Below are 25,201 nucleotides of genomic sequence, written 5' to 3'. Positions count from 1 at the left end.
GAACACATTCTGGGAATCTAATACACAGCATTGTGTTTATAGTTAACAATATTTTCTTATATACTTGAAAGTTTCTAAAAGACTACATCTTAAATGTCTTACCACCAAAAAAAATAATTATGTGATGTGATGAAGGTGTTAGCTAATGCTAAGTGGTATTGCTATTACAATATATAAGTGTATCAAATCAACATACTCAAGCTTACACAATGTTACATGTCAATTACATGTCAATAAAAATGCAGAATAGCACATAAAATATAGAGATTTTGAGTTTTTCAGGTTGAACAGGGAGAAAGATGTTCGGGAAAGAGGACTCAAGTCCTGCCTCCTTTCGACATCCTTTATTCCTGTGGTGGTCTTTTAGTAGAAATTACTACTGCAAGCAATAACTATAAATAGTAAAGCAACATATAACTTCATAATATACAAACTATAGACAGCATTTGAGGAACTAAATGAAAAATTGTCCATCTGTTTACAGGTATATACTCTCAGTGTCCACCATTCTCAAGGCACATCATCAGATAGTGCTGTGATACAGAAAAGTAAAATAGAAAGTTTTCTGCCCTAAGTATTTTTCAGTCCCTTTAGGGAAACTTGTTGCATAGATATATATGTGACATATATATATACATATATATATATATGTATGTATACACACACACACCTCACAGGCAACGATAATATCTTTTTGTTCCTCAGTTACTCAACTGTTAAAATGAAGATAATAATAGCATATATCTCATAAGATTGTAATAAGGGTCAGATATGTGAAATACATGAAAAGTGCATAGAAAAATGCTCCTTGCTCCCAACTCAATTAGTATTATTTATTATTCTCTGGTATTAAATGTCAGATGCCTGTGCAGCATAAATTATAGCATTTAGAGTGAACTAAATTTAGAAAAAATACGTAGGTTAAGAAGAAATTACCAATTTGAAAAAGTAGGCTTATCTGAAAAAGTTTTAACAGAAAGTTATTGAGAAAGGAGGATTCATTTCGGGAGCAAAGGTTGAGTTTGAGTGCAAATCTTTGTTATTAAAGTCAAAGAGGAATTGTTTTTCATAAAAGGTTACATTCTGTTCCCTATGCTTCAACTCTGACTTGGACCTAGAGGGAAAATAAAGTTCAGTTTTAATTTTTTATTGACATTTGTCATTTTCAATTGTTTACATCCTTCTAACCTACCTTTCCTGCATCCATTGCAGGGTGGGGATGCAAAATTCTAACAGCTCATTTCAGGCTCTTATCAGTGCAAGATGGGGCAGTGCTGCAAATAGATTGCAGGGGCAAGAGTCACAAAAGCTGAATTTGAGATCTTTTTTACCTTCTCATATACTGGCTGGACAAACTTCAGCAAAATATTTCAACTTTCAAAGTCTGAGGCTCTAAATTTGTGTAATAGGAATAACTGTACTAACTCATGGTAGTATTCTGAGAAACACATTAGATATTTGAAAGCACTATGCAAATGAAGGCAATTTACACAATTAATTGTGGAAAGTTTTCAGATAATTTCCCCAAAAAAACAGCAATACTTATTAAAGACTTTTTTCTGTTTGGGTCTTAAATCCTCAAATGTTGTGAGAAGGTAGAAAGTGATATATGTTTCATGTTTGAGTCGTATTACGAAAGGAACATACCAATTATATAATTGGGTCTAACTACATTCCCCCTGGGGTGTTGGAAAGTTTATAATCCTCCATGTTTACATTCCTAATTTTAGTTTGTTGCAAATATTGGACCCCTCCCTGGCTTGCCCCAAAATGCATTTAAACTGCCTTGCTATGCTAATGGTTGGTCTTTTGGAGGACATTTCTGGAGCTCAAAATGTAGAGGAGCAGTTAGATAAACCCAAAGGCCCCAAGAATCTCTGGGTTATCTTACATATTTCTTTTCTGAGATTGAATTAGAAACTCTGGACCTGAGAGTCAGAATATTTTAAATAGATTCATCTATCAGTTTTACCTGAGGAATAAACTAATGATAAGTCAAAACTTGAAGAAAATAATTACAGCACCTTACTTGTTATCCAATGCTCACTAATATCCCCTCTCTTTATCCTGAAAATTATTACATAAAATGGAAAGCATTTCTTGAAGCTGTAAAGCAAAAGAATATTGATCTCAAATCAACGAAAGGAAACCATTCCTCAGGCTCAGAGTTACATAAATGTCATAATGTTCCATATTCTTCTGTTGTAAATGTGGTTTTTCAAATTAAGGGTAAGACATCAATTTTATATGCTTTAACTGGATATATTTATTTTCTCATTTGTCAAGTTTTCGTTATTTAGTGTCATAAAGCTTCGTGTTATATTTTAGACCCTTACTGGGTAATTTTCACAATAAAGATCTTAGGTAGGAATTGGCTTCATTTAAAGAAGAGAAAAAAAGAAGTTCCAAATCTTTCAGCTTCAAATCTAGGTACTCTAAAATAAAATTCAGTGCTCTTTGCTACATCTGCCTCTTCAGAAACATTTATTCTGCCTCTCCTCCCATCCCCAGAGCGGATAGAATGAGAGCATTAGATTCCTTTAATTGGTGATCTTAGAGAAATTACTGCAAAACAGATGTGTTATCTGTTATTTTCTTTAGCATCTAAACAATTTGAATGCTATTATTGGACCTATAATCTGCTGAAAATATTAATTCTGTCCCAAACGTGTGGAACTGCAATGCAATCATTTGACCATCATCAGCAGTTGCTACGACCACTGTAATAAAAAATATATTTTTTAAAAGTTCTTAAACGTAGCTGAGATACCATATCACCTAAATGATTATACTCAAAATAATTGTTGAATTCAAATTAATTAAGACAAAAATATGATTCCTATATCTAACCCTCTAAATACGAATAAACACAAATCACCTCTTCCATGAACCCTTTCGGGAAGCTCCTTGGGCCAGGATCGCTGTAATCAGTCCCTCTTTATCCTAGTGCCCCTGAGTTCCAGAGTAAGCTTTGACTCCAGAGAATAAATTATGTAGAAGCAAAAATCCACCATAGGCCCTTTATCTCTTGTTTTGATTATTTGTGACCTGGATTAATCTACTAACTTTGTATGACAGAAATGTTCCAGAAAAAAAAGAGCATCTATTCCATCTATTCCTACATTGTGCCAAGTGATATAATATGTAGGAGAAATTCGGCTTAGTGGAACAAATTTGTGGCTGTCCCGTTCTCCATACATCTGTCATTCTGTTTGGATTCCAAGTTTACTTAATTTAGCCTCTCTCCAATTGCCATTAAAACCAATAAGATTAACACAGCACAACTTTTCCTGTCTGAGATAACACAGCGTTTTGGAAAGAGTGTGAGCTTTAGAGCCAGTCAACACATGCTTCCTACACACAATTAATTAGGCACAGAACACTGAGCAAGTAATTTACCTTCTCTCAGAATTGCTTTCCTTGTTTCTAAAATGATAAGGCAGTAGCTTGGGAAAATTCCTTGTAAGCTTCAAATTGTAAAGTCATATGAAAGTTGTTTAACAAATATACTAAAATATTTGTATAAAGAAATATCCTTTGGTCTTGAGAAAAATAAATGTTGTAATGACTTCATTTGCTCACCCCCATCCCTAATTATATTGCCTGGCACACACTAAGCCATTGCCATATATATGTTGAATGAATTAATGAACAAGCATTTGGATATTGCATTTCACTTGCAAAGCACTTTCATCGTATGATATCATTGGATTCATTCATGGGATCTATGAAGAAGCTATTGGTAACTTTACAGATGAGTAAACCTAGACTCTGAAAAGTAGTGCAGCCCTCACTTCCCTAGCATGAGAAAGATCTAGAATTTGAAATTAGGTTTCTTAAGAATGTAATTTTGGGCCTCATACTCTTTTAATTACAACTAATTATGACCCCAGTAAGAGTCAAATGTGTTTTAAGTTCCTAATCTAAGCCATAAACTTAGTATATATGATAACAGTTAAATTCAGAACAGGCTGCTCCATTATATAGGTGAGCCCACAGTTGCTGAGAAAAGCTTAAAAATGTGAGCATAATGTCACAGAGCTCTTAAGAGATGTAGCCAGATTTTTTTAAGCTCATGTACATTTGACTACTATTGCTTATAATGTTCAACATATCCTAGGGCATATGGAAGAAAACTGACCACAAAATGAACATGTTCTTTTTCACCCAGTGAGCAATACCTCCATAAACTCACTACTTCTAGAAGAGAAGTTTTCTAGGGGTAGGGGGTAAAAGCTATTAAAAAAAAAAAAAAAAAAAAAGCAGGAACAGTAGAAGGGTTAGGTTCCTATGGTCCCCAGGGCATCAATTTTTCAACTTATAAATGGAGATGTTTTTCTTTTTCTTTGAGTATCTGTTGAAGTCCCCTTCGTTCTTGGAAGTGAAAAAAACAAAACTGAAAAACCCAGGCAGAATGAAGCAGTTATTATTACTTTGGTTACTTTAATAACTAAAGCAATCAGTTAAGACTTAGCTGCAAAGGACCCAACAGAGCTTTAGTGTCACTTCAGACTGATGCTGGATTCACTTTAATTTTCACAGATTGTTACAGGACTGAGCTGAGAACCCACAGGAAATGGGAGGACTGTGTTTTTGCCAAGGGAATTAAAACTTTTTGATACCAAATTTGACCTAAAATGAACTACTATTTGTCTAGCTCCATACAAAGATGAATTTTGATTTAGGTTCTCTACAAGCTAGAGGAGGAGCCAATGATTGTCCTGAAAAACAATGTTTACAGACCCATGAAGCACAGGTCACAGTTCCATATTGGTGAGAAAAGCACATGACCCTGAAGAATGCCTCTATGTTAACCTTTTTTCTGAGTTTCCATCTTCTATACTCCCTTGGTCAAAATTCAAAAGGTTCCAAGTCTCCTGGAGAATAAATTATAATTCCTGAATACTCCATTTAATATACCTCACAAACTGGCAAATCTTTGTTCCTCTTTTTCTTTCTTGTTCTGTCTATTGCACCCATGTACATTGTTTTCTTGTCTAGAAGCCCCACTGATGCATTTTGGTTTCAGCCCATTACCTAAGACTACTCCTCCTCAGCTGATCAAGGTCAAACTCAATTGATGCAATGAAATATTGCCCTAGCCCTCTCTCACAGGATCTCCCCTTCTTTGAAGTCTGATTGTACTTACTCTTAGAGTTTGAATAAAACATGTGCAGTGACTCAGAGGCTTCCCCCAAGAGAAGCTGTCAGGCTTCCTGCCAACAGACCTCACCAGACAGCAATACTGTGTGTTTTGTTGTTGTTGTTGCTGCTGTTTTTTAACTAAGGTCCACATTCTGTTCCTTAGCCCTACAAGACTCAAAGTTGATTTGTTAAAACAATAAGCTAGATCTCGTTCACAAGGGTTGATTCACACTAGCTCACAGATACTACTATGAAGCCATCCTTTACAATGAGAAACATAGGCCAAAGTGGAAGAGCCACTTCATTCCTTTGCTCAGTCCATTCTTTCCTTCTATACAGGTGACCTGGATGTCTGCTTCTCATCAGAAGGGGAAAACTAGGTCAAATCAAGGGGATTACTTATATGAATAGCATATTTACTGGAATCAGGCTAAAAGGAATGCCAGATTCATCAATCTCTACATTAAGTATAACCTCTCCAAGGTTATACTTGACTTAAAATCTGTTGGATGAGCATTGAATGAAAGGAAGTTCCCAGGGTCCCTTTCATTCTCCATGCAAAGCAACCACTTTATGACTGATTTTTTTTTCTTTAACTAGATTAAAAACTCTATTTTTTAAAAAATGCCTTGTCTAACTAAGCTCTAACCTATTTTTTTTTCTTTTAAGTGCCTTCATTTTTTTCTTCCAATCCACTATGTGTTGTTTTTATGGTGTGAGAACTCAATTTTCCTTTTCTTTTACACTTATGATAGTCCCTTCTATTAAACTACATTTCTGATCAGAGCTCCTTCATTAGCATATGCCTTATATTGCTCTCTCTGATTTTATATGTGTTTTTATTTGTCTGTTTCCTTTTATACTTAGGCTTTAGTTAATAATGCTCCTCTGTATTTTATTTTCTATTCCTCTGTACATTATTTTCCTCAATCCTTAAAAAGCCACCTATATTTTCCCATAATCACTGATTCCACTAACACTTCCTCCCAACCCACAACTATGTTTTTGCTTTGTCCCTAAAAATGCATGTACCCTTGTAAAATATGGATTTAAATTTGCATATAAATTTTACTGTGCTATAAATCACAACATTGCCTACTTTTTTCAACACTTTTTCAGGGATCTATTTATGTTGCTATATGGACATCTAGTTCATTTGCTCCTCACATCTGCAAACTGTTCCATAATGCTTACTCATGTGTGGTAGAACCATTCCTCTGATGATGGATATCAAGGTTGCCTCCAACCTCCTTTTGCCACAAACAATGCAATGATGGGCATCCTCATGCTTGTCCCCTTACAGTCCTGGGCAAGAACTTACCTGAGACATATTCCCAGGACTGGAATCACTGGGTCCCACCCAATTTTAATACAGCCAGAGACTTTTCCAGTACATCAGTGTACACTTCCATGAGAGTTCTACCTCCCCACATGCTTGCCAACATTTGATATCTACTTTCTAAAGAAAATGAATATTTTATGGCTATCTTAATGATAATTTTTCTGACTTTGAACATTTCATGAGCATTTTTCAGATTTTCTAAGTGTTAGAATCTCTCCATGTATTTGTCAGCCACTTAGGAAAACCTTTCTATGAGTCACTGATTCATATCCTTTGACCAATTTTCTATCAGTTTAAGTCTTTATGTTTTAAAAGTTTTTTTCCTCAGAGTTCCCAATATTTTCTATATCGTTTCTTTTATTAATTTAATAATTTTTCACAAGTAAATTGTTAATATATCTGGTTTCCAACTGTATGTATGATAATCCAAGGATCAAATTCTAGATTTTTCATATATAAAGACATTTTCCTAACATGACCTACTAAGCTATCACTTCCCCATTAGTTTAGGGTGACAGTTTTATGATATTTCAAATTCCCATGTAAACGTGTCTATATCTGAGATCTCTTTTCTATTGCAATATTTAAATGTCCCTGAGGCATTATTATAATATTTTTATTACAGTGGCTTTGTTGTATGTTTCAAATATGGATTTTCCCCCTACTTTTCTTTTAAAAAATTGTGTGCAAGTTGTACGATTTTATTCCTCCATATAAATTTTAGAACAGTTAATCATATTTCTCAAAAAAAATCCATCTAAAATTTTGAATGTATTTAATTGAATGTATAGACTAATTTGGGGAAAAAATGGCAGCCTTATATTTTTATCCCATCTCTTAACATATTATACCTTTTGAATTACTCATATTTTGATACGCTGTTTATTTTAATTTTTAAATGGTTTCTGTAAAGGTCTTGTACATGCTTTGTTAGGATAAAACTCAGATGTTTTATACTTTGTTATTTTTATTATATTTATTTCTATTATGTTTGCTAATCATTTATTACTAATATAAACAGAACTACTGATTTTTCCATTGATCTTACATCTACATGTCTTACTAATTTTTTCATCAGGTCTTATAAATTTTAAAATCTTTTTTTATTGTTACTTCTGCCTTTTTCTTGTCTTATGATTTTGACCAGGACTACTAAGTCTATGTTAACTAGTAGCCGTAAGAGTAGGCATCCTTATCTTAATCCAGATCTTAACGAGAATGTATAAACTGTCTCAATTAATTATTAGTGAATAGTAATTTCCTATAGATTTTTGGTATATTGGTATTGAAAGTTTCCTTTCAAGATTAGGAAGTTACCTCCTGTTTGTGAACTTCAAAATAGTTTATATAAAAATTATGAATTGATCTTCACCAAATTTATTTCCAACATATCTTGAATAATTGCTTTTGATTTTCTTTAGTCCACTGATACCATGATTTACTGCTGATGTTTACCAAATATTTAAGGAAGGATAACCCATATGTCATACGATAATAGTCCTTACTTCCTTGGATTGTTATGAATACAAGCATTTAGAAATGTAACTGGAATAAAGTAATCAATACATATATTATTATTTTATAATTGCTGTTGCTAATAAAAATATTTAAAATGCAGATTATTAATATTACTTGTTACTTATTGCATTGGTAGTTTTCAAACTATGCCCCTTGGAATCCTATAAAAATCAAATTGGAGGAGGAAGGGTAAGATACTAAAGGGATAGTGCTTTTTCCTTCCCTCCAAACCCATATAACGTCAACCACAGAAACTCTCTTTTTTGTTCGTTTTGTATATTATGCTTCTTATAAATTTTATTTGTGAAAAAAATGATAGTTGCATGTCACTGGTTTAGTTAAATGTATGTATTTTGAATAAAAGCACTGTTACTACAGTTGATTCCTTAAGTGATAGTTCTTGCATAAGGTAAAAATAAACAAATTATGTGGAGCGTACAATACACAATAATACAACTCTATTCACAAATAAAATTTCTATTCACAAATAAAACTGGCTTTCTAAATACTTTCAATTCATTTCTATTTTTTAAAAAAACCATTTATTTGGGGTCTTCCCTGGTGGCGCAGTGGTTGAGAATCTGCCTGCCAATGCAGGGGACACGGGTTCGAGCCCTGGTCTGGGAGGATCCCACATGCCGCGGAGCAACTAGGCCCGTGAGCCACAACTACTGAGCCTGCGCGACTGGAGCCTGTGCTCCGCAACAAGAGAAGCCGCGATAGTGAGAGGCCCGCGCACCGCGATGAAGAGTGGCCCCCGCTTGCCACAACTAGAGAAAGCCCTCGCACAGAAACGAAGACCCAACGCAGCCAAAAATAAATAAATAAATAAATAAAAATTTAAAATAATACAGACATACACTTAAAAAAAAAACCCACGGAATTTATTTTTTAAAAAAAACCATTTATTTGAACACATAATTCCTCATCATACTGAGGTAGTTAGATACTGGAGTAACACAAAGACAGTTCCCTTCAGTGAGGCTACTGCCCTCAATGAGGCAAGATGCAATGACTACCTATACCACCAGAGGACCATACTGAGATCTAAAAAGAGACTCAGCCACACAGGACTGCATTATGACTTTGATGGGCCCTAGACATTTTTGCATTCATGGGCCCTTTCTCCCATGAAATAATATTAAAAGTTACATCTTACATCTATATTGGTATAAAGATAAATATACTGATAGTATGTGTTAAAACATTAAAATTCATTATTTAATTTGAATTTCTTTAAAAAATCAAAACATTTTCATAGGCTCCTGCTGTGCCTAGTGGATAAGTTGGCCTTGCAGCCATGGGTCAAGAATTCAAATACATATAAAATCCTATCAGCTAATATAAAGAATTGAGATCAACTGAGAATAACATGCTAATTGGCAACTAATAGTCATCTCCAGTGACCAGCAAAGAAGAGAGAGGGGAGGGTTCTCTGGTAGAATGGAGAACATGCTTCAAACCCAGTGGGTCAGTTATAACTGAGCTCCATAATGGAAGCGGGTCCAATGTTTTCAAATATTATAATTTTTTGAAGACAAGCTGAAAATAGATTTTATACCATATCTCCTACTTTTAAAATGTTCATTTTAAAAACATAATTCAAATTTAAAACACAGTGCAGGAATCACTGCCAAACAAAGAGTATCTGCCTGCTGCACCCAGACTATAGATCACTGATTTGCAGTCAATGTGTTAACAGGTAGAACAAGTAGAAATGGCAATAAACTGGTTTGCGATCCAAACATCCTATAATCAAATGTGTTCTCTCTTAACCATGAGAAAATCAGGTTAGGATTCCTGTTCTAGTGGCCTGGGTTTACAGTAAGAAATTTGTCCCAGAGTTATGCTGTTGCATCCAAACACAGAACTATAGTAACAAAGAATATGATTCTTGAAAGAGGAGCTCTTGCAGACACTGTATTAATGAATATCTGTTCTATCATCCATAGAGTGCTGTTGGAGAAAGGATACATGCAATATGGGAAAGACCAATGATTCTACGTTGACAGAACTTGTCCTGGTTGGGCTTTCTGCCCACCCAAAGCTCGAGACAGTTTTCTTTGTGCTAGTTCTGTGGATGTACCCGATGATCCTGCTAGGAAATGGAGTCCTTATCTCTGTCATCATCTATGATTCTCACTTGCACACCCCCATGTATTTCTTCCTCTGTAATCTTTCCTTTCTGGACATTTGCTACACAAGCTCTTCTGTCCCATTAATTCTTGACAGATTTCTGACAGTAAGGAAAAGGGTTTCCTTCTCTGGATGCATGGTACAAATGTTTCTCTCTTTTGCCATGGGGGCTACAGAGTGTGTGCTTCTAGGCATGATGGCACTTGACTGCTATGTGGCCATCTGCTACCCACTGAGATACCCTGTCATCATGAGCAAAGGTGCTTATGTGCCCATGGCGGCTGGATCCTGGGTCGCTGGGATTGTTGACTCAGTGGTGCAGACATCTCTTGCAATGCAATTACCATTCTGTGCTAAAAATATCATTAATCATTTTGTCTGTGAAATTCTGGCTATCCTAAAATTGACCTGTGCTGATATTTCAATTAATGTGATCAGCATGGGAGGCTCAAATCTGATTGTTCTAGTTATTCCATTGCTAGTAATTTCCATCTCTTACATTTTTATTGTTGCCACTATTCTAAGGATCCCTTCCACGGAAGGAAAACGTAAGGCCTTTTCCACCTGTTCAGCCCACCTCACAGTGGTGATTATATTCTATGGAACCATCTTCTTCATGTATGCAAAGCCCAAGTCTAAAAGCTCTGTTGGTACAGATAATCAAGACATCATTGAGGCCTTCATCTCCCTCTCCTATGGAGTGATGACCCCCATGCTCAATCTTCTCATCTACACTCTGAGGAATAAGGATATAAGGGCTGCTCTGAAGAGCATCTGGGTAGGAAAAACTTCTCTGATGGAATATGAGTACTGATTTACACTAAGTGACTTAGTATTCAAAGCTGCTACAGACACAAAATTCGAATAGAGAAAATTACCATGTGAAAACAAATTCACCACGTGTCATTCCAAACTATAAGATCTTGTAAACAGTGCTGCAGTGAACACTGGGGTGCATGTATCCCTTCTGACCATGTTTTTCTCAGGGTATATGCCCAGTATTTGGGATTGCAGGATCATATGGTAGCTCTATTTTTAGTTTTTTAAGGAACTTCCATACTGTTCTCAATAGTAACTGCACCAATTTACCTTCCCACCAACAGTGTAGAAGGGTTCCCTTCTCTCCACACTCTCTCCAGCGTGTATTGATTGTGGATTTTTTGATGATAGCCATTCTGACTGCTGTGAGTTGATATCTCAATGTAGTTTTGATTTGAATTTCTCTAATAATTAGTTATGTTCAACATCTTTTCATGTGCCTCTTGGCCATCTGTATGTCTTCTTTGGGGAAATGTCTATTTAGGTCTTCTGCCCATTTTATTGATTGGGTTGTTTGTTTCAATGATATTAAGCCACATGAGCTGTTTGTAATTTTGGAAGGCTAATCCCTTGTTGGTCATATCATTTGCAAATATTTTCTTCCATTCTGTGGGTTGTCTTTTCATTTTGTTTATGGTTTCCTTTGCTGTGTAAAAGCTTTTGAGTTTAATTAGGTCCCATTCATTTATTTCTGTTTTTATTTCCAATACTCTGGGAGATGGATTGAAAAAGATATTTCAGAGAATGTTCTGCCTATGTTTTCCTCTAAGAGTTTTGTCCATTGACAGACGAATGGATAAAGAAGATGTGTTACATAGATACAATGGAATATTAACTCAACCATTGAAAAGAATGAAATAATGCCATTTGCAGCAACATGGATGGACCTAGAGATTGTCATACTAAGTCAAATAAATCAGACAGAGAGAGTGAAATATCATATGATATCACTTATATGCAGAATCTAAAAGAAAATGATACAAATGAACTCATTTACAAAACAGAGACTCACAGAGAAAAACTTATGGTTACTGGGGGTAAGGGTGGGAGGAAGGGATAGATAGGGAGTTTGGGATTGACATGTACACACTGCTATATTTAAAATGGATAGCCAACAGGGACCTACTAGGTAGCACAGGGAACTCCGCTCAATATTATATAACAACGTAAATGGGAAATGAATTTGAAAAAGAATAGATACATGTATATGTATAACTGAATCACTTTGCTGTACACCTGAAGCTAAATCAACATTGTTAATCAACTATACTCCAATATAAAATTAAAAGTTTAAAAAAACTATATGATAAAAATATTTTGGTTGCCGCTGTTACTACTAGTTTTTGTTCTAACTGCAGAAATTAAAACCACTGCTCGTGGTTTTAAAAAATACTATTATGGAAATGGAATATGTTGAAAATCACTTAGGAAGCCCCAGGAAAACATAATCACTCTTAAACCTTTAGAAAATAATAAAGGCAAAAGGTGTTCTAAAAGGCACTTTGGGACTTCCCTGGTGGCGTAGTGGTTAAGAATCTGCCTGCCAATGCAGGAGACACGGGTTCGAGTCCTGGTCCAGGAAGATCCCACATGCCACGGAGCAACTAAGCCCATGTGCCACAACTACTGACCCTGCGCTCTAGAGCCGTGAGCCACAACTACTGAGCTCGCGTGCCACAACTATTGAAGCCCACGAGTCTAGAGACTGTGCTCCGCAACAATAGAAGCCACCGCAATGAGAAGCCCGCGCACCACAACGAAGAGTAGACCCTGCTCGCTGCAACTAGAGAAAGCCCGCGTGCAGCAACGAAGACCCAACACAGACAAAAATAAATAAATAAATATATAAAAAATTTAAAAAAGAAGGCACTTTGTAACCTAAAATAAGTACATTGTTAATTATTCAAAGTCATTATCAACTAGCACATATATCATATATTTACTTTTAATTTGTTCATTTATTTACTATTTATGTCCACCAAGACATAAAGCTCTCTTATATGGTGAGTAGGAACTTGTTTGTTTATTACCCTACAACACCTCAAAGACATAGACGAGGACTTGACACATAATAGGTGCTCAATAAATATTTTTAAATAAATAAATGAACCACATCATGTATAAACATAGAAATAAATGTATATCTGTCATATCTGAGGTAACAGTGGTTCTTCAAAAAGATATCTAATTCAATATAATATTCTATAAGTTAACTATATTGATATTTTGTCATACAATCTCCCTTCATAAATTACTACCTTTTATTTTTTATATAATGTGTATCATAATGTAGAGGAAGAGGTTTTATTTATCATATACCATAACTTTTCTGGATTTGGTACATAATGAGATTAAGTTGAAAGAGTCCTCTAGTAATGCACCCTAAGTTTTAACCCAATAAAATAGAGGTGACATGGTAGCAGAGAATTCCTCTTGGATTTTGAGAAGAGACCAGGTCATAATAAGGAATTCTTTCTTACCCTGCATTGGATCACACAGCTTCTAAGTGGAAGGAGAACTAGATAGAACTGGTAACTGACAACAATTTCAATAAGAGGATAAGAAGTGGCAAAAGAGAGTCAAGTTGTTCAATGAATTGAAGAGCTACAGGGTTTTGGGCATTGGAGGATAAGAGAAAGATAGTCCCAAATTGAGATAATCTCTATTGTCTGAAGAGTGTAGCCATTGTATTGGTGCCAAAGTGAGAAATGGAAACCCCATTTCCATTGAAGGAATTGAGTCAGATATGTTAACACAAGAAAGCACTCCTTTCTTCTAGCCCTTTGAGGAGTCAATGAGAGTTGAAATCTAGAACACACATCTAAAGTAAAAGACTATAACTACTTCTAAATTGTAAAAGTAAGCCCTTAATATCTTCCTTTCTTGCTAACAGGTAATTACTATTTCTTTGTAATATTAAATAAGTTAATTCATGCTCAGCACTAAATAGTGCCTAGAACACCCTAAATATCTAATAAACATTGGTGATTTTTTATTAATGCTCAGTGTACTTTAATAGATCATAAAGCTTTGAGTAGACACAAGATTTTCATCCTTACTTTTTTACAGAGTAATTTTGATGCTATTAAACTATTGTCTTCCAGCTTCAAATTCGCTTTTCTTTGTGAGTTAGGGTTGAGATACTGAAAAACACATTTCTTCTTTGCTAGCCAGCTTCTGTTAAATTCTTCCAAAAGAGTTGCCAGCAAGAGAATGGAAGGTTGGATGAGGATTAAGGGATTTGACCCTCCCTATTAGCTTTCTGTTCATGTCAGCATCCCTCCAGCTATGGTTCTTCACCACAACAATGGCAAATCCTTAGCTGCTTCCAGTATTGGTTTCAGTTTTTATTTCTTCTTTTCTATAAGCCAAAACCAGTAGCCTACCAGTGCCACCTCCTCAGAGGTTTGAATCTGTCACTCAGCTTTTACTTCTGGTAAATAAATAGCCCTGCTAAGTCTTTACTTTGTCTTGAGGTATCTTTAAAAACAATAAAATATGCAATTCTCTGCTTGAGAAATGTAGTGAAACAGATGGAGCATAAGCAATAGATTTGGTCAGATTGTCATTTCCATACACAATTAAATAACAGGTATTGGGCAAGGGATTTGCATTTCCTTTACAGTTCCTTCCTTGTGTCTAAAATGTAGATTATGGAAACTTCTTTAGTATGCTCTAAAATGACAAATAATGATTATCATATGACTGTATGAAAAGAAAACATTGAGTAGTTCACCAAATCCTGAAATACATGTGAGAAGAGATAAACTTAGGACCTTGAGAGAAAGAAAAAAAAATAACCCTTTTCTTTTACCAACACATACCTAGCACCCACCTAAATTCCATACCTGGCACCATAGTATGCTATTTCTATAAATTTGTTGAATTAATGCATAAATAAATGAATGGAAGAAATAACTTCAGAAAGGTACATAGTTTCCAAAACAATTCACCAAGATCGTATTATTGAATCCTCATGAAAACTCTTTAAAGGAGCTACTATTTCCCCAACTTTACAGAATACCTGATTCCAGAAAGGTAGAATATCTGAAGTCACAATCAGGACGTGGAAAGTTTTTGATTTGAATAAAATGATTAACAAACTTTAACAACCCAACTATTATGGGATACACATTATCCTAAATAACATGTGGAACAGGTATAAAAATTGATATTTTATTAGGCTGAGAGCAAGAATCAGCAAATTTCAGTGAAATTATATTAAACAGTCCATATTCTCTCAATTAACTTAAAAGTAATTAATTAATTAAAAAGCTCCATAGCCTGAGATAATTAAAACACACTTCTAAATGATTAATGAGTAGCACTGAAATTCAAAATATTTAACAATGTCTATGGCAGGTGATCCATTAAATCAGAATGAATGCCTACCATAAATAATCAGTGTGGCCATAGTAATGTGCCAGCTAAATTTCAGCTTTGCTTATAGATCAGAGAAAAAATTACAACCAAAAAATTAAAACCTCATAAAACCAGACCTGAGCTTATACCCACTGGTATAACTGTACTGGCTGTTTATAGTTAGTATCCGTTCTGATTAATTGGTAGCTGTTCCATAGTCTTTGTAAAATATTTTCAATACCAATCTTGCTAAGAAATGAAATATAATTAAACACTGCAATTAAAATTTACTAGATACAGAAAAGAAAACAGTTTCTTGAGGGAGATGTTCCTACTAGAATTCGTTTAGGAAACTTGGCTTCATAAGGAAGAGAGAAGGAAGAAAACAAAAAGGAAGATAGAGATAAGGAACTATCTAGAGAATTTGAATGCAATGCCAATATGCAAGGTATTGTGCTATATATCACATCTTATTACTTCTTAGTAAATCTTCACAGTAATCTTAAAAGGTATATCTCCTTGCTCTTAATTTATAGGTGAAGAGATTAAGATTCATAGAAGATAAGATCATACAGGTTCTTAGTGGGAAAGCTAGTTTTCAAACCATGGTCTTTACTATAAAGACATATTATTTCCTCTATTGCCTACTAGTCAGAAGAAAATATTCTGAAGCCCAGTTGTATCTAAATCAGGAGAATTAATCTAAACATATTAGAGGGCAAGAAAGTTAAAATATTCTAAATGGATTTAACCTTGTAATTTCTCCAAAGCAGTTAACTGGATATATAGGTGATTTCAGGAGACAATGATGACCAAGTCCTCAGTGATTATGGCAAAGGCCATGAAAAAGAGTGGATAATACTTGACTTTGTCTTGAGCCCAGTATAGCATCATGCTCATGGGAAACTCGCTGATACCCTTGTACTTACCAGTAACAGACAGTAATCACCAGGAACAAAGTGTTTTAAATAACCAGAAAACTGCTGAATAAACCTAGGGTCATGGGTTTTCAGTGTGATGCACTTTAAGGAAGGGGAATTTTTAGGGTGTGAGAATTTTTAGTTTATCAAGGGAGGCAGAAAACATTACTGGTTATGAGACTGCATGTGCAGCCAAACTTTTTAGATTGGAATCTCATGTCCATATCTACCTTACTAAGCTATAGCCTATGCAAGTAATTTAACTTCTCTGAACCTCAGCTTTCTCATTTGTTGTGAAGATTAAATATACTAGCTCATTTATCCACATTTTACAGCACTTCTCTCACTCTAGAGAAAGGGTCTTAGTTTTAAAAAATCAAGGAACTGGAGGAATAGCAAGAGTGCAACTATAACCAGGTTTTTTTGTGATGACAGTAGATCACCAGGTTGATAGCATCTAGCTAGTATATGAAGATACAAATTTAAACACTATTGATGAGCATTCAGTGTGAGGCTGTAGACGGTGAAATTTTTGATGTGGATATTATAGGTAATATCTATGCAGTATATACGAAAAGCTGAACAACCATTACTAACTGCACCCAACTTTTTAGGGAAGAAAGAAGTAGAACCACTAAAAGCAGAGGCAAGTAGCCATTCAAAAGGTAGAAAGAGAGGCATGGTTCTGTAGAGTCACCAGCATCACAAAAGGGATAGCCTTATGATGCCTAAAAGGGAATATCCTAACTCTAAGAAAGGAAATTAGAGATAAGTGGCAAATAAACAAAGAATGGTAAGTAAATAACAACAATAATAAAATAATAAATGAAATTTTAATAATAAATAAAAATAGTAATAAAGGTGTGCAACCTAATCAGCATTCCTTTTTGGAAAATACAGATGAACAAACTACCTAGATATGTAAGCATCTATTACAGAAATTTTAATATATAGATGCCCAAGGTTTCTAACAGTAGCTACATGGTAGATATCCATGAGAGGATCCACTGAGAGAATTATTTTTATGAAATATACTGCAAATGTGAGCAAGGGCACTAGGGTTGATCAAACCACTTTATCTTTGCTTTGTTCCAAATCGCAAGTAACTTTAGAGGACTCAAATTTGAAAGTCTCAAAGAAATATATCATTTTTAACATTACCTATCACTCATCACAACTAAAAATTGATCAATAACTGTCCCTCTGGCATTCAACACACGCATCTGCCGTGGGAAGGGAACTGGGCCATGCTGACCTGCCAACTCCTATATTCCTGCCATATCCTGTACTTCACTCACCCCTACTCTACCCAAAGCCTCAGGAGAAGTAGAATGTGCTACCTCAGCCCTGGATGCAAATGAAACACCCAAATATGAGCATGGAAGTGACAGCTCTAACCCTTGAAAATATGAGCACTGTTTCTTGCAAATATTTTTTCACTTTGTTTTATAAGAACCTGTGCTGCACGTGAAAGCAGAGAGCACATAGTCGTATTGCAGCAGCATCTTCTCTCATCTTGAGATAAATTTCACTGTCTACTAGATAGCACTCACAAGATATCCAGCAATGGCCATTTCCCAGTTTAGTATGAATGTGAAACCGGGCTCTGACAAGGAATGATATTAAAAAATATATTTGACAAGTAAGGCATAGGCAACAATGAACCAGAATAGAAACCCAGCTGGGATGACATATTAGGTGGTAAGCAGAGTAATGGTGTTATCTGTATCACATTTTAAGAAGATCCACCATACCATTGTCTGGGAATATATTGAAGGAAGGCAAGAGTGAAAGCTGAGAGACCAGTTAGGAAGTTGTTGCAGAAATGCCACTTCACTCAGGAGCTCATGGCTTATCAGAGCTATGCATTACTCATTTTTGTTTCTCCCACAGCTTTTTGGTCTGCCAATGTACCTGCTGACGTAAACTGACTTAAATATACTTATCAAGAAAAATACGCCTCCTCTAATTTTGATGGAATTACCTTAAATGACTTCACAAAACTTTGTGTAATTAAATTCAATAAGTTATATAGTTCTATCTTATACAAGCAATTCATATTTTCCCCAATTCATCAAGGAATAGATCCCATTTTTTGGCAGTAGTGATTCATTTTGATACTATTTCTATTGATTTTTATAGCTTACTGAAACAGGATGATTATATGTCTGTTTTATTTACCCAAACCAATTGAAAGTGATTATTTATAACATCAACAGTTGGCAAACTATACTCAGACTCACTGACCAGTAATCAAATATAATAATGTCAACTGTCTTTTATGGAATGCCTATTAAATATGAAGAATTATAAGTACTCTATCACATACCAACCCTACAAGGTAGTTATAATACTCATTCTGCAATTTAAATACCTTATTCAAGATCACCAATCTACAGGTCAGGAAACTGGGATCCAGTGTATCCAACTCCATAGCCATTCTCTTTTTATAATTACAAGATGCATATATATATCATCTGTATAATTAGAATAGCAAACACCCTTATTGAATACCTACTATGCATCCATAACTATGTTAAATTCTTCATATGTACTGCCTCATTAATTCTCATAATAACAATATCAGGTATTTTTAAGTTCCTCATTTTACAGACATGGGAACTGAGGCTTAGAGAGGTGCAGTGACCTCACTGAGGTCGTAGAGATAGTGCCTGACAAAGCTAAACTGTCTAACTCCAGAATCCAATGTTCTCAACCATCTCACTCTTCTGCCTCCTAAACGACAGAAAATGCTTTGCTCCAGTAGAATCAGGCAAAACCAGTAACCAGAAGTATAATGCATAGGTGAGGTCCTTATTTATCACAGAGAATCTCACAATCCTAAAATATTCTCTTCAGCAATACATGTTCTTAAATATTTTAACAAAACACATGGGGAATGGCTGAAAGAACTAAAATATTGTAGCTTGGTATAAGAAAGACTCAGAAACAGCAATCTGGAAGTACTCAAAAAGCTGTCATGTAAAAGGAGCATATACTTATTCTTGTTCCACAAGGAAAGGTGAGAGTTGCATACAGAGAGTTATATATATAGTTAAATGTAAAGAACTTTCTAATAATGAGTGCTCATTGAGAGAATAAAGTGCTCTAACCATCACTGGATTGGGGGGCAGAAGTAAAATGAACATCAACCACACTATAGGTGTGCTTCTGTAATCTCATAAGGGTTAGAACTAGATTAATTTTAAGATGATTTCCAGATCTGAGATGCAATCATGTAGAATTTGACTATTCCACTAGTATGATTGTATAAGAGTATGTATTCAGTTATCTTTACCTTGATTGAGATTATTCCAAAATAAATGAAATATAGCATTCCCCTTAAAGAATAAATTAGGATTGTCATTGCAGCACTGTTTATATTAAAAAAAAAAATGAAAGCAAGGTAGATGTCCATTATTTGAAAACAGATTAAATAAATCTTGAAACATGAATATAAAAGAACACTATGGGTTGGTCAAAAAGTTCATTTGGGTTTTTCCATAACATCTTCTGTAATATATAGGCATTATAATCATGTTCCCTGAGTATTTGATGATATGTGAAAAAATGCTTATGATTTAATGTTAAATGTAAGAGGGTGTAAATTACAGGTAAACATAGAAATTTTATGACCTATAATATAACACTTCCCATGTTTATCTTTAAAATTTTTGAAACTGTCTTTTTCTATCATCTACGTCCAAGTTCATCCCAATGTTGATCATAGTGCCTGCCCCATAACAGGTGCTCAAAAACACTTGGTAAATGAATAATGGGAAAAGAGCATGACATATTTTTAATAAAGTATTTTGGAAAAATTAGTTAATATTTTTAAAATATCAATCTGTTCCATGCATTAGACATAAAACAACATAGTTATGGTAAAACAAAACCAAATATAACCATAGAAGAAAATTTCATTCATATTTTTCAGGGATAATATGACAATCTTAATGAAAATTTAAATAGCATGTCAAAAATAAGAAGGAAAACCACAAATTGGAAATTTGCAGAAAATTTTAAAAATGTTACTCTATTAAGAGTTCATACAAATTAAGAGGAAAACTATCAAAATACCAAGAGATAGTTAAGCAAAGAGTATAGATGCATAATAAAAGGGAAAATATAATAAATGAACATAAAGGAAATAGTCAATCTAACTACCAATCATAGGAATAAAAAGTAAAACAGGGGCTTCCCTGCAGGCGCAGTGGTTGAGAGTCTGCCTGCCAATGCAGGGGACACGGGTTCGAACCCTGGTCTGGGAAGATCCCACATGCCGCGGAGCAACTGGGCCCGTGAGCCACAACTACTGAGCCTGCGCGTCTGGAGCCTGTGCTCCGCAACAGGAGAGGCCGCGACAGTGAGAGGCCCGCGCACCGCGATGAAGAGTGGCCCCCCCTCGCCGCAACTAGAGAAAGCCCTCGCACAGAAACAAAGACCCAACACAGCAAAAATAAATAAATAAATAAATTTATTAAAAAAAAAAAAAAAGTAAAACAAAGTAATGTTTTATACAAATAGAAAAGAATAAACACCTTCTCTTGTTCTAGAAAATATATAAAAAATGGTCTGTGCAAATACTGCAGTAGCAGGGTGATAAAATGTTAAAGTTTGGAAAAATAATTTTTCATATGTACTAAGAATTCTCTCAATTCATATCTTTCCATTCTATAATCCCATCTCTAGAGATTAAGTTATTTCCAGTAGAAGGAAAAGCAGATTAGACTGCCTGATACAAAGATAGCAATGGTCATTATAACAAAATCTCAAAATATTAAAAACAAATTAAATTATCCAACAATATTAAAATTAAAGCCTTGATTATTCTTCAAATGTTAAAAAGGAAAGTAATAAAGACTGAAAAGTCACAGAAAATTATTGATTTAAAATGGCAAATTCTAATTAAAATTTATCCATACTGGTACAAAGAAAAATTATTTGTGTGTGATTGAGAATTAACAAAAATATCAATGATAAAAATAGTTTAAAGAGGTAGAATGACTTATTTAGGATTTTATTAGGATTGAACTAGTATTATTTGTGGAATAAGAAGAAAAACAAATTCTTGGGGAGAGTTTAACTTTTTTGAGAACTATTGGACATATTCTGATTTAAGCCCCAATATATGTTGAGGTCATCAAATAGTTCAAGGACTATTCCAAGAAATGTATGGCTGGGGAAGGTTTTTGTTTACTCAGGATAACTGGGTTTTTGGAACAAGCAGAAGTAGGGAACTTTATCTCTAGAGACTCCTAAGTTTCTGACTCACAACCTTAGGGACTAAAGAAGTTTATAAAAATCAGTGCTAAATTAGCTTCCAAAAGAAGCTGAGTCTCTTGAGTAAGTGTTAACTTTAAGACAAATCTTGGGAAACTAGAGTTGCATCATTGATCTTCTTTTAATATCTTTTATTTCCCTCATGCCTCTTAAGAATATTCATGTACAGACAAATTGCCTGATTGGGGCTGTTCTTTCTCACATTTCTTTTTAGGAAGGGGCAACAGTCTTTCAAGCTGAGAATCTTCTGGTCTTATTTGAAAAATGCAAATGAAATTCAAATTCTTGGGAATTTTTTCTATTACTTAATAGAATGGAATGGTGTGAATGACTTTAAATGACTTTAAAACTCAGTCAGAAGGTAAGATAAAGAGAGAAGTTTTTATTTAAATTATTTCACAAGAAAAACATCCTATCAATAAATATAAAAACTTTTGAGTTGAGGTGACCATTGCTAGTGAGATTATGAAAATACATATATATATTTATATATGTGTAAAGGAAAAAAAGATAAAAACCCAGGCAACATCTCCAAGACCAGGATACCACTTAATTTTTTTTAAATCCCAAAATATTCCATGGAAGAGACTAGTGAGGAAAAGAAAGCTGTTTGCAATGCAACAGACCCTTATAAATAACAGGCTAATGGCTACTGTATTCGAGTATTGAGAAGTATCAAGTTCACTAAAATCTTAAGAAAAAAGTATCTGGAGAAAGAGCCCCTGGTGATTTATACATTATTCCCACATAAACTATGCTCAGTAAGAGTTTGAGGATACATTAGATAAACATGTTTATGGTAAAAATAGGATTAGAAACAAAAAATATGTAACAGAGGGCAGAATTAATTATGAGTGTTAGTCTGAGCCCTAGAAGGCCAAAGCAAAAGAAAAAATATTAAAATTTTTTGAGCTCTCATTTATATAATTAACCAAATTCCACAACCTAGATCTTAATTCTCTACACTAAATCTGAAAGAAATTTTGGGCATGTTTTTCATTTGAATTCATTATTGGGATAATGTTTTCATAAGTGGAAGTCAATGAATGTCTTCAATGTTTTCAAAAGAGGCAAATACATATTTAATGTGTATATATATCATATGGGTCCTTGAGTGCATCATATTAAATTGTGATTTTTATTTAAAAATTTATAAACAAGTAAGCATTGTGACTTAGTGGTAAAAATGGGGGCTTGGGGATCATAAGGATAAGGGTTTAAATAATAGTTCTGGTATTTACCAACGATAAGATATTGAAAGTTGTACTTGACCTTTAAAATCTCAAAATAAATTCTTCATTGTTAAAAAATTCATAGTAATACTTGGATTATTCTGAAAGTTAAATGATAAAAATTACATGAAGTGCCTAATACAGACTAGGACCTCACATGTTGTCACTTACTCTTCTCTTTGTGAGCTAAAATAATACATCTTTCCTTGTGGTATATTAATTGAAGATTACAGTTTATAAAATCTATAAATTGAGAGTTGGCAAATCCATTTATCTTGGCAAAATATCAATTGTCTTAATTGATCTTTTTAGAAGAACTGGACAGGATAACAAAATTATTTCCTCTAGTGAGAATTTAGAGTATAGATGGTATTTGTTTTTCACTGAAAAATCCTAGTACTTTAAATATTAGATCTTTAAGTAGCCGAGTCAATAAAACAAAGCAAAAAAAATTCTAGAAAATTAGAGGCTTTCTAGAAAATTACACAGCTTGACTTCTGGCTTGGATAAAAAAAAGTCACAGACTTTCCTTTAGGTCTGTAACAACACTAAAACGGTGCCTGGATGAAGTCCCACAGCACTGAACCACAGAGTGATTACTTCTAAAAGAACAGGAGTTGGGTGAGAGGGATTAGAGGACAGCTAGGATCCAGGCCAGTTCAGAGCCTTAACAAATAAGAATTTCACCTTCTAGTGACAATTCTGTTCTAGGCACCAATGGTCTGCTATCTCTTTTGAGACTATACAATTAAGTCAAGAACTCAAGTTCTTTATCTTGGTTTACCTCCTAAAAACAATAAACACTGTTAACCTGCAAGATTTTCAGAGTAGGGATTATAATTGCTCTAGGTCTACCAGAAATAGGGGGTTCCTATGCATAACTGGACAAGGCACACCAGTACAACTGAGCCTCAACGTGTAGTCTCTAGACACCTAAGACAATCACTGCACTGTTTAAATTGTTTTAACATTTTTTTGCTCTGCATTAATCTTCCTAACTATTGGACACCTGCTTCAACGTTTTTTTTAATTATATTTTTCCTTTCTGCATATTTATTTTATAAGTTTGGGTAATTCAGAAAAGTAGAAAAAAGGTCCCTAAAATAACCATTAATGTTTTGGATATTTCTTTCCAGTCTTTCTATTCTGTCTAGGTTATCTTGGTTTAGATTTTGGTTCTGCAAACAATGTTATAACTGTTTTGTTTCTGTTTTCACTTAATCATTTTAAATATTTTAAGTATCATTTTTGGGTTAGTATAAATTTCTCACAAATGTCATATTAATAGGTGCATAATGGCCCATCAAATGAATGTGCTATAATTATTTAACAATTCTCCTAGCATTAGACAAGAATGCAAAACTCTTTTAAAAGATAACTTCCAGTAACGTTAAAGATCTAGTAAAAATGGAATTACCCAATATACAGATACCATGGAAAGTGATTTTATTAGAAACTACCAAAAATCTTTTAAAAACCTTCATTCCCTTGTTCCCAGATTCTGGGAATCCATTTAGGGAAGTAAAGTTAAATGGGGAAAACATTTCAGGCACAATGCAATTCAACAGAGTGTCTGTTGACTGCTTCTTAAAAGGTACACTAGCACTGCAAGAGTAATGAAAACAATTCCCTCTCTACTATCCATTTTCCTCCCCCACCCCCCACCCCACCATTTGAAAGCATTAGAGCAGATTGGTGGTATCTCTTTAAAAAGTTTGCAAGTGAAATTTTTTGCAGCAACTATCTAAGGGCTGTTAGGATACCAAATGTACACCATAATTATTTTCTATAAGTAATTTCCATAGAGAAATCAGCTTTTAGAAGATGTTCCTAGAAAAGAAAGAGAGGGCATTTGACCTGATTCATATCTTTCCTCTCAAAACTTCAGTACATACAGACCCCAGATGACTAAGTTTCTTCAAAGCCTCTATCAGAATTTTGTTCCCAGAGAAAGAGTAGGTTGATATGTGCACCTACGGTCAATCAAATTCCAATCTTAATACCAAGTAAAAGTATATCCCAGCCTACCCAACACTCCTTACCCTCTTTGAAATGTATACCTACAAAGTAGGGTACAGCTTGAATTGGATGAGAGTCCTCCTTTCCATAGCCAATAGATATATAAATATTCTATTATGCTGATTGAATTGTCTCACCCTTGTAAACTGGAGTTTTCACAGAAAGCAGCATAACCTGTTGGCAAATGACTATCACAGAGAGAAATGGCCAATCCTATACCAGAAACATAGCTACTGTTTTAAAACCCTAAGTAGAAACCCATCCATTGGATCAATTTTTTTTTCCTCTAGGGATATTTTTTAAGCTAGATAGAATATTTTGAGGATGAAGAGGTGTTTTCAAAATTATGCTCTTTTACTTATTTATTATAAAGAAGAAGGTCATCTATTAATATCTACTCTTTAAATTTTTTCAAATTAAAATCA

At 34.4% G+C, this 25,201-nt stretch overlaps 1 protein-coding gene across 1 annotated transcript; it reads left to right on the top strand.

Moving 5' to 3' along the window:
• Positions 1–9,986: 9,986 nt before the first annotated feature.
• On the top strand, positions 9,987–10,948 carry LOC133098307 (olfactory receptor 13C8-like). The gene is given in 2 exon segments (XM_061201082.1): positions 9,987–10,911; positions 10,914–10,948. Coding segments are annotated over 2 exon segments (960 nt in total).
• Positions 10,949–25,201: the final 14,253 nt, after the last annotated feature.

This window comes from Eubalaena glacialis, chromosome 9 (assembly GCF_028564815.1).
Source record: "Eubalaena glacialis isolate mEubGla1 chromosome 9, mEubGla1.1.hap2.+ XY, whole genome shotgun sequence".
In the NCBI taxonomy this organism is placed as follows: Eukaryota; Metazoa; Chordata; class Mammalia; order Artiodactyla; family Balaenidae; genus Eubalaena; species Eubalaena glacialis.
Note: the sequence above shows the minus strand (reverse complement) of the source record. Positions and strands in the feature narration are given on the sequence as shown.